This window comes from Apaloderma vittatum, unplaced genomic scaffold (genome assembly GCF_000703405.1).
Source record: "Apaloderma vittatum isolate BGI_N311 unplaced genomic scaffold, ASM70340v1 scaffold13167, whole genome shotgun sequence".
In the NCBI taxonomy this organism is placed as follows: Eukaryota; Metazoa; Chordata; class Aves; order Trogoniformes; family Trogonidae; genus Apaloderma; species Apaloderma vittatum.
Window position 1 is genome coordinate 2,504 of NW_009726766.1, and position 11,573 is coordinate 14,076.

The window sequence follows — 11,573 nt, forward strand, 5'->3', positions numbered from 1 at the left end:
TCAGGTCCTCCACTAAACCAAGTCGCTAAGCACCACACCTACACATCTTTTAAATACCTCCAGGGATGGTGACACAACCACTTCCCTGGGTAGCTTTACAACCTGTAGTGCTTTACAACCCTTTTCATGACGTAATTTTTCCTAATATCCAATCTAAACATCCACTGGTGCAACTTGAGGTCCTGCCCTGCTACTTGAGAGAAGAGACCAACCCCCACCTCATTCCAGCCTCCTTTCCGGGAGTAGAGAGTGATGAGGTCTCCCTTCAGCCTCCTTTTCTTAAGGCTAAACAACCCTAGTTCCCTCAGCCAATCCTCCTAAGACTTGTTCTCCAGACCCTTCACCAGCTTTGTTGCCCTTCTATGGACACACTCCAGCACCTCAATGTCTTTCTTATACTGAGGGGCCCAAAACTGAACACAGGATTTGAGATGAGGCCTCACCAGTGCGGAGGAGGACAATCACTTCCCTGGTCCTACTGGCCACGCTATTTTCAGTACGGAGCAGGATGTTACTGACCTTGGCCACCTGGGTGCACTGCTGGCTCATGTTCAGGCAGCTGTTGACAAACACCACCAGGTCCTTCTCTGCCAGGCAGCTTTTCCAGCCATTACTCACAAAGCCTGTAGAATTGCCTGGGGTTGTTGTGACTCACATGCAGGTCCCAGCACTTGGCCTTGTTGAAGGTCATATAGTTGGCCTCGGCCCATCAATTCAGCCTGTCCAGATCCCTCTGTAGAGCCTTCCTGCCCGCAAACAGATCAGCTCTCCTGCCCAACTTGGTGTCATCCACAAACTGAGGACGGAGCCCTGGGAACACTTGTGATGAGCTGCTGACTGGTTTAACTCCATTCAGCACCAGTCTTTGGGCCTGTTTTTCACCCAGCGAAGGGTACACCCCTTTGAGCCATGAGCAGTCAGTTTCTCCAGCAGGATCCTGCGGGAAATGATGTCAGACTTTACTGAATTCTAGGTAGAAAACATTCATAGTCTTTTCCTCATCTACTAAGTGGGTCACCTTGTCATAGAAGGAGATCAGATTGTGTGTCAGCGTTCTTAAATTGTCACAGATATTCCTGGAAGTACATCCTATTTCACCTTTGGAAATGAGGAGCAAAAATATTTATCTACAATTTCTGCCTTTTCAAGAGGAGTAAGTTTCATCTTCTCCAGCTACATCATTACTAGGATGTATTCTGTTGCAAATATATTTGTATTTCTTACTAACTGCACATATAAAACATGCAGTTTACCCCTCTCAGCTGTGGATTTTCCATGGCACCTTAAGTTCTGTGTAGCAGTTTTGTTTTCTTCCTAACTTCTGATAGGTAGTGACTGATGCCTGTTTTGTTTTTATCTTATTGATCTATTTGATTCCTATTTTTATTTCTAAATACCACCTTTATTCTATTGCTAAGCGTAGAATGGACCTGTCTTCTCACTGCTTTGGGGATTTAAGCTTTTGACTATCCAGTATACTTTTAATGAAAAGCTGTAAATACATTTTTCTTTTTTCCCCACATTTTATAGTGTGCACTACGGAGAGTTGTGCGAAGGGCTAAACTCTTAAATGGTCCTCTTTCAGGGGGGTTATTTAACAGGGTAACATCAGTAAAGCCTGGTTTTGTTTAAAGCAGTTTTGTTCATGTTTTCTGGGCAGTGCATGTATGAAGGGAAGTGCATTTTGTATTACCTTAGATCTATTTCAGACATGTCTAAAACATTTTATTTCCAGGATGATCTTAAAGCAACTTTAACGGCAAAGAACCGAGAAGCCAAGCAATTATCTCAGCTGGAAAAGACACGTCAGCGGAATCCATCAGACCGACACATTATTGTATCCTGCATTTCTAGTGGCTATAAGAAACATTTTTAAAATTTCTTGGGAATTAAGCTATTGTGTTTAGAAAGTAATAAGAGAAGAATGCTTTTAGAGGGACTGTTGCCTATGTTGATGTTGTATCTTTTCTTAAACTTTATGATGAGTTACAGCTTCTATTAGCTGCTTTGTTACTCCTGTTTTGATTGAAAAGAAACTATGAAGTATTTAATATGTTTCTGCAAGGGAGATAGGCATAGATTTCATCTAGGAATTTGGAGGCTTTTGAAAGCAAATGTAATCAGACAACTCCTTTTAACTACTGTGTATTTTGTTCTATTGTTTTCCTTCCTGTTATTTTCATAGTTGTTGTGCTTCTTTGTACTTAGATTGGGTATGAGTTTCCTTCAGTTGTGATACGCAAATGAAAGGAAAACTCGTTACTCTCTTAGAATACTTAACCAGACTGCTCTTCCTCTCAAAAGTCCAGTGATCCTCCTCAGTATACTATTCTGTATCACAGAGGGAAAAATGAAGCTTCCACAGAATTTCCATTAAAATCCCATTGAAGTTTCAAATTCTGAAGCAGTCAGAATCTAAGAAATGGCAAAATAAAGGGGACCAAGGCAATTCTTGTGTCCTAGTTTGAACCAGAAGAGAACCAGGGCATCTACTTCAGTCCCCTTATGCCTATGTATTGTGATACAGCATTTAAGTTCATTAGCCATTTGCTTTTTATTACATTCTAGCATTGGATTTAGGAGTGGAACAGTCATATTCTTTGTAGGATTTTATCAACTTGATTTCAGAAATTAGGATCTTCCTAGTGACAGGGGCATAGGACTGCAGGAAGAGTGAAAATTAGTGTGATGGTCAAATGCCACCCAGAAGAACTTTTTTCTTCCTGTGCCAAAGAATTCCCATTTAATATTAATCGAAAGTTAAGTCAGGTGATGACTAATTAGAATTTCTCATGTGATAAAGACACACAGATGTCAGCTCTAGGGTTAGAACTTGAGCTGTGATGCAGAGTTCTCCTCCATTAGAATTAAGGGAGTAAATAGTAAGAGTAATTGATTCTCCCCAAAGGGAGACTGGTCCCGTTTTTCTCCCTTTTGTGCTAAGTCCCATTTGATTTCATGGGCATATGGTTGGCATCTAGCTTGTTATCTCTTTGCAAAGCTATGCCCTAACACTCTTCCATGGCTTGGTTTCTTATAACACCTGTGTTTTCTTTACTTAAGACTTTGCCTGAGGAGTTATTAAATCTTAGTACGGTCTGGTTTTACATATGGCCAAAGGGACCAAACACTACATATTTACATTTTAAAGTGATGAACACAAAATGCATAAAAAGCATGATGAGCATGAATATGTGCATTCGCTCTTGAGGATGTATGGAGGTCAGCTTTTAGGTCTGAGAGAATCTTCACCTGCATTCATTCGCATAGCTGTTAGGCTTCAGCCATGGTTCTCTTCCTGAGCAGCTGTGATTTGGCAGCTGACAACTTAGCAAAGGATCTGTACTCACTCCCAGATTTCAAGCCCATCTTATAAAACATGAGAGTAGTGCAGCTTTGAAAAGAAAACCTTACCAGATTTTTTTTAATATAAAAATACATTTTTTAAAAATCAAAATTGATTTTTTTAAAATGAAATTATCTACCTAGGTTGTCTAATTCTTTTTCTTTTAAAATAAATAAATAACCAAAACCTCAGCCCAAGACAAACAGCTGTCCTAAAATATTTTGGTCTTGATACCTGAATTCTATCAAAGCGATAACAAACTAAGTTACATCCTGTATCAGGAAGCTTCAGACAATGTTATAGTCCCTTCCCAAGTATACAGATGTTTTGAAATATCTGAGGTAAATACTTCATGTTATATTAAAATTAGAAGTAAAACTGGATACTTCTATGAATATTGTGCTATTTTTTTCCTTTACTAATATTTCCAGTCACAGGTGAGTGTTTCAGAAGAGAAACCATCAAATTGCTGTTACGCAGCTATGTGGGTTCTACAAGTTCAGACATTTCACTCTGCAACAGAATTCCTTTACCAAAGCATCTGTGCACAAAATCTGGCCAGTCTATTTAAGATAGGGCAAGAAGATATATTTGATTATCATAGAAATAACGTACTGTATTTGTATGTGTAGTGGCTGCTTATGCATAACAGCTGGTTTCATTTACAGAGTGACTGAGTGTAATAATTGCAAATACACAAGATATCTTTTCTTACTCTGCTCTTGTTTTGGGCAAAATCAAGAAAGGGAGATGAACATGCCACCTTTCGTACTACTAAAAATTAGCACCAATTTTGTTTGCCCAGTAATGGCAGAACTGAGTCTATGACTTTAAGGTGTTTTTTAAGGAGATTGTTTCAATTTGTTTATCCTGTAATATAAAGTTACCACACTTTAATCAAAGAAAAAGAAGTGGCAGAGCACATCTTAGCCCTTAGGTTCCCATATGCATGTAACGCTAAAAACTAGATCATGGGAAGTGGGCCTGTGGTGTCCTTTTATTAAAAAAAAAAAAAAAAAGGTCCTGTCTTAAGTTGCAGTGTTGTAGAAATGGGAAGAACTGTATGTCTTGATCATAGGACAGAACTACTCAGTCCATGTACTATTTCCAAATCCCAGGACAGAATAGATTCCTTACTACAGAACAGTAAGTAAATACTGTCTTGACTACTGCAGGATGTTTGACCAGTAATGTATGGAAAATAAATTTAGACCCAGATTTTGCAGGCTTGAAGTGCAAGCTCTTACATCATTACATCCTTATTTTGTAATAGTACACAGTTCTCAGACTTAACCAGAATAGCTTCAGTATCTTCTTTTAAATAGTAGTTTGCATTTCTATACAGTATATCTAGTTAAAATACATACATAAAATGTCTTTTGTAGTAACAAAATAAGAAAAAATTGTATTTATCTATTAGGGGTTGGTTGGTTGCTGTGTCCCCTTTGCAGTGCCCTGCTGAAGATGTTTATTATAAGAAATTTCAATAATGTCAAAATACTAAAAATGCAAAATACTTGAAATGATTTTGAATCTACAAATGATAGGAGCTTTCATCTGCTGATTGAGATACTTGCAGGAGAAGTGCATTAGAATCACAGAATCATTTAGGATGGAAAGACCTTTAAGTCCAACCATTAACCTAGTAATGTCAGGCCCACCACTAGTTCCAGCTGCTGCTCTATTGTCTATTTAAATAAAAGCGTGGTAGGATGAGGTTCAGCATGACACTGGGAAAGATTCATTCTAGACCCAGCAGGTTGATCTGCACTTGAAAATAGCAGGTGATCTTTTCTACTCCTTTACCACTCTGGCCTATGCACTCCTGCCCTCACCTTCACAGCAGCTTAAAAACAAACAAAAAACCCAAAAACTTTTTGTAAGGGTAAACCCTAATGCTGCGTTAATTCCCTGAACCCAGTCCTTGTGTCATCAGCAGAGTGTTGGGGCTGGCTCAGTGGAATTAGCAGATGATTATTACAGAAAATGGATTAGGGCAGTGGGACTTTCTGGACTGGCTGCAGCTCCTCATTTTTCATGTCTCAGATCAAAGTCACAATTTTGTAGAATGCATCTTTATATGTTTATTAAGCTACAAACAAATCTACAAACACAGTAACACAAATATGTATGAAAACCTAGACTTAAATATTTTCATGGCAATTAGAGAAAATATCTCTGTATGAAACACGGAACTAATTTCGGTTTTGTGTTACTCTACCAGGCTGAAAGTGAATTGCAGAGAGCTTCACTGGATGCAACTCGAACAACTCGGCAATTAGAGGAGACCATTGATAATTTTGAGAAACAGAAAATAAAGGACATAAAAGTATGTGTGCTCACTTTTTGGTATATGACATATTTAATCTTGCATAATAAAATTACTACAGTTATTCTTTGGCAAGATTAGCAACATTAACCTAAGTCTACCTAAAGACAAATCTTGTGGTATTCATGAATATTTCATAATCCAAATGTTATGAACGTTGCAATTAAAACTCATTCAATTATTCTTACAGTTTATTGAATTCAGAATTTTCCTGTATCCGGTTGTTTAGGGTCTGCACCTTCTAACAGTTGCAGTATTCTACTTCACTCATAGCTGCATTTGTTAGTGGAATGATATATGTGGATTAATATCAGCAAAATCAATAGAAATAGTGATAAGTAAAGAATATATTTATCCATGCTGAAGTTTATGTAGGTTACTGCAGTCAGAAGTTTTACTGCTGCAGAAAGCATGAAACATTCAGTGTCTGCAAGTAATCAAACCTTTAAGTACTCTCTTAATGTCAAACATTAAGTGGCTTAAGTCCCAAAGACTTTAGTACACACTTCCATTATGTAATCTCAAGTTTAATTATAAAGTTGCTGAAATGAGATACGTTGATACTTTTGTTGAAGAGAAAAACACAGACTAAACAGGAAAGGTCGTTGAAAAACCCAACCAAACCAACCTGTACTCGATGTTAAGTGTAATATGAAAAAGATTGTGTGAGTTCTGAAGATGTCATTGTTAAGTGTTTAATATAAATAATATTTTATTATGTAAAATTATCTGTAAATTACAGACATGTATAGAATTTACATGTAATTTGTGTTAAAAAAGATTGCCATCAACAAAGCAAAAATCTAATGAGTGTATCTTGTGAATAATTATCAGGGAACATCAAGTGAGTTTTCAGCATAACATTTTATTCCGAATGAGTCTCCTCTTTGTTTTTCATGCACTGACTTGACTTAGAATTGAGTATGAAACTGCATGACAGCCCAGCCAACATTTATGTTTAATTTCTAAAATTCAGGTCTGACTACTTAAAAGTACTAGGTACCATGCAGTTATTTGTACTGTATAAACACAAAGTGCCGAATTCTGTAATTTCTTGTGTTTGAAGTGGGAATGTACTGCACTGCATTAAGAAAACCTCTGTTTTCATTTGGTTTTAGAACATATTTTCTGAATTTATAACTATTGAAATGATATTCCACGGGAAAGCTTTAGAGATATATACTGCTGCCTACCAAAATATCCAAAATATTGATGAAAATGAAGATTTAGAGGTAAGAGTGATTAAGATTTGGTTGTCATATTACTTACTACATAAGAACAGTTTTCATACTCGGAGCTATACAAGTCCCAGGCAGAAAATGGTACATATGTTTTAGGTTCTCAGAACAAACTTCTGGGGTATACCAAACCCTTCCTTGCATCTCTCCAAGAGCAGCATGCAGGTTTATAAACTCTGAAATATTAAAAACAGAGGAGACCTGCAGTGCCAATCTAATCTTTCCCATTAAATACAGACAAGAGACTTCCTAAACAAACTGCCACTCCAAGCTCAGCCATCATAGTTCTTAAAGTAACAACTCTCCAGTGAATCTCGCTGTAAAAACGCACAGTAAGAGAAAACCTTACAGTGCTCTGGTAAGATAATTACTTCACTAAAAATCTCTTCTTTCTCTTCTGAGTTTTGTTTGCTGGTTTTCATCTTTCACTGTTTCTAATTAGGCTGTTCTAGAATTAAGACACATTTGTTACCAAATTGCCTTTTTTTCTCATGGCAGTTGGAGGTTCCTTTAAAATCACCCTTTTTTTCTTTTTTGAGTTACAATCTCTCTTTCCCAAGACAATTTTTTCAATCCTTTATTCTTTCTTGCGGTTCTGGATGTTGGTCCTTTAAACTTACTATCGTTGAAATGTATGTTGTGTATATGTGTGCAGCTTGTCAAGAAAGTTGGATCACTTTTGGTCTTTTACTGTAAATCTTATCAGTCCTAATTTTATGTTTTCCAAGACATAGGTGAGGACCAAGTCTGGCAGTATTCAGTTAGCACAAGAGATACAAAATCATGCTTCTTCAGTGACAGTCACATATGAGGCTACTTGGTTCTTTATACTTCATTTAAACTATGGCATGGCAAATTTGTACTATTCTAGTTCAAAAATTAAAATGTCATGTGGCAAAAACTCAAAAGTATCCTTTAAGTCCATACTTTTATCTTTCACAACCAAATTTCTAACCTCATTTTAAATTTCCTGTTAATTGTATATTTACTTTCCGTAAAAATAGTGACTGACTACAATTCTACCATCTTCCATGACTTCATTAATAAAGTCTTGCACGAATAGCTTTATTATTTTTAGTATTAGACTGTTAGTCTTATAATTTACTCTTCTTAGCTACTGGAAAGAACTTGTAAGTATAATCGTTATTATGGTCTCTTCTGTATGAGTTTTCCCAAATTTTTCTTGAGCTGTATATCTCCTGAACAATTCAGTTAAAATGTCTTGGATGCAGCTGTGACTGGCAGCAAGGATTTGCTTGTGAAGGGGCTAAGAGTTCATCTCTGAGAAATACAGACCCTGAAGGGGCTTGCTGGGGTTCGTACCTCTGGGTTAGCCTGAAACTCAGCTGCATGTGTTGGTTGGAAACCATTGCAGTGTTCCACCTGTCAATCCCTTCAGATCTCTCAAGAGTGTTTACTTTGACCATGTAAGTGTGTTGCTATGTCTCAGGCTGAGCAAAGATGTTAAGCTAAAACCAATCAATCCAAACTACAGTTGATCTATAACTCTAGAGGAGATTTTATTATTGTCCAGTGCTGCTGCATTTTTGTTGGCTTCAGTCTTGGAGGCTGTTAGCTTGGCACCCAAGCTGTATCATGGCACCCAAGTCACAGCTTTCTTCATCTCAACAGGTTTTTCGGAGCTCACTTTATCCACCAGACTATCAGTCTCGCTTAGACATAGTTCGTGCAAATTCAAAGTCTCCGCTGCAAAGAACTGGCTCCTTAAAATCTTCATTGAGGACAGTACAGGTAAGAAAGGAAAATTAACTGCTAAGTAACTGTATTAAAAGAATGACTTAAGGAGATCCTTAGGTAGTGTACATGTATATGTATCCACTATCTTTACCCAGTTCAGGACAGTTAGAAAGGTAAAGAGACTTCCAAGGGCATAAAGGTCTTATTATTAATGCTTTTATTAATGCAGCTTCTAAATATCATTTTTTATTTGAGGAAAACCCAAAATCAGCTTTTCAAGCTGCATTATTCACTTTTGAATAATGTTATTTTCAGAGATACTAGTTTTTTTTCATCAGCAAATTGTGGCACCTTGCAGAAAAAAGCTCTAGGAGCTTACTGGAAACAGAAGTGACATTCTTTTTAAACACTTGTGTATTGTCTCAGTATCCAGATCCTAGAGTGTGGATTCTCTGTGGAATCTTGACTCTGGCTAGTGATGCTTCCTAGCAGCAGAGCAAATCCATGACCTTTCCTTTTATACTTCAAAAATTCAGAGCAGGTGAGGAAAAGGAGGATGGTGATAACAAGTGAAAGTGTCACTGCTTTTGAACTAGCTACCTTGCAAAAATCCTTCACACTTGTTTGCAGCAGTAAACTTGCCGATACTGCAAAATGGTTAAATTATTTGTCTTTATTGCAGCCTTGATCCTGTAACTGATTCTTACCAGTGTTTTGGTTAAAGACAAAGAGGGCCAAATTTAAAACGTACGCATCACACTTCTGTGGATAGATTCCTGCATTGATACTGTAATACTAAGAAGTTCTTCTGACTTTTGCACACCATTCTGCCTCCTTTGCTCTCAACACAGCTGAGTTATTCTGTTGCTGAAAATACAAGTCATGCTGTCTGCAAAGATAAAATAACCCAGTGATGCAGTGCTTGAAGACCAACCTTGATTTTAAGTTGCATGTCTTCTCTATCAAACAAGCACATTTCACTTTCAAGCAACTTGAGAAAACGTGGTTTTTTGAAAAATTCATTTTTTTGAAGACAAGAGGAAACTGCCAAAAATCTGTTACCGTCTTCCTTGGGAACTTCCTGCAGTGCTGTAAAACTATATCAAGGGCAAAGAAACACCTGTAATTACTTTGAGGTGCCACAGATAGCTGTGTTCTGTATTCTTGAAACGAAATGTATGTGCATTGTGATTTCTCTCAGAGATTATGGGGAACTCCATTTTGACTAACTTGCAAGTTCACCTTACTCTTTTCCTAGACCTCTCTTTTAGCAGATGTTAGTGTTCTTATAACCTCTTACTGGAACATCTAAAAAGAAAAGCAAGTCCTCTAGACTCAAGAGGGAGACTGTAATACATTCCAAAACAATGTGATCTTAGAGGTCTATGAATGGTGGCAAATCAGTGTCATTGTCCTTTCACAGAATGAAAGATTGCTGGTTTAGGCATTTAGACTCAAGTTAACCCAGCTTCATCCAGTGATTAACTCCATTTTCTGTTACTTTCAGAGATTTCTAAGCAAGCATTTGCTTGAAGCTAAATTATGTACTTTGCAAGCATCAACAAGACTGAGGATTTTTCTGCTTTCTTTAGTTCAATGATTGCAGTTTGCTTTATGCACACAAAAAACATTTGTTATTTGCATAGCTGTATGAATTATGAAATCTCAGAAGTCAATTTAATAACCAGCATTTAAGGACTTTTAAAATAGGGGGTTGTTTAAAAAAAGAGAAAAAGGCAAGTTTTGTCTTCAGTACTGAAGCTTTTATTATACTACTGTATGTGAGAAGACTCAAAATATAGCCAAAATTAGAGCTGCAGATGCCCTTAGAGAACTGCTAAACTGAACCTAAAATCATTTTTCAGAAGCATTCCAGATGACTTGGATAACTATCTTTGAGTGTAATATTCCTTTTCTCATGGGGAAAGAAAAAACAAAACATATTCTACTTTAAATTGTAAATGTTGCATCTTCTGTGAAGAATCCATCTTCAATAGGAATTAGATTGAGCCCTCATTAGAAAAAAGTATAGATTGCAGAATCTGTCAGGAGATGAGAGCTTGGCAGCTGGCACTTGTTTTTAACATTTATGAACCAAAAAAGGACTACAGTATCATTCTGAAGGGCAAGCGCTGATGGGCAGGGAAAGAAGTTCACATATGAATCAAGACTCTTCTAGTAAAGTTTGTCTAATTTATTCTCAAAAACAGCTTAGAGCAGCAGTGTTGAGTTTTTCTTTTAACTGAAGAGGTCTGATGTCTTCAAGATAAGATTAAGCCTCAATATTGATGTTTAGCCTGCTGTCTGAACAGCCAACTCAGAAAAACTGACATCCTGTTGATTTTTAATATTAATAGTTCTCTGGACTATGGGGATTTTTTTTTTAGCTTTTAAAAATCATTACTGTATATTCTGTGCCATAAATCTCTCTGTTAGCATTGTGCCTATCGCACAGGAAAAATCTACAAACACTTAAGACTGGAAATGCCAACAACAAAGTTGTTTTTCTTTCAGGAGAACAAACACTTAACTGGATTTGGGTTTTTGTTTTAACAGATTTCCAGCAGTATGCTAAGAAAAGACGAAGAAGAGGAGGAGGAAGACGATGAAGATGAGGAAGAGGAGGAGGAGGAGGAGGAGGAAGAGTTAGAGGCTGCTAAGGAAGTGAGATAATAAAACTGCTCTAAGAGTCTTTTTTTCATTATTGGTGAAAAAAGATTTCCCTTTATGTAAAGGCTTTTGTGTGTTAATCAAAAAGTACACTGATGCTGTATTTTTAAAATTCCAATAGGAGCAAGAATTGGCACTAATTGTAGAGTGCCAGACAACAAATGACCAGTTTCAAAGAATGTAATAAAATCTGCTGAAAATGGACAATTTCAGTAGCTAGAAAATGAAATATTTCAATAGAATCCGGTATTATATTCCCATAGATGTTATACTGCAGTTACATTTGCTTAAA

General features: G+C 36.9%; 1 protein-coding gene across 1 annotated transcript; it reads left to right on the forward strand.

Moving 5' to 3' along the window:
- Window positions 1-1,735: 1,735 nt before the first annotated feature.
- FAM92A1 (family with sequence similarity 92, member A1) lies at window positions 1,736-11,284 on the forward strand (the record flags this gene model as incomplete). The annotated part of the gene is made up of 6 exons (XM_009873407.1): window positions 1,736-1,837; window positions 3,778-3,783; window positions 5,571-5,675; window positions 6,794-6,907; window positions 8,546-8,665; window positions 11,168-11,284. Coding segments are annotated over 6 exons (564 nt in total), but the record flags the coding sequence as incomplete, so codon positions are not given.
- Between the last annotated feature and the right edge of the window lie 289 nt (window positions 11,285-11,573).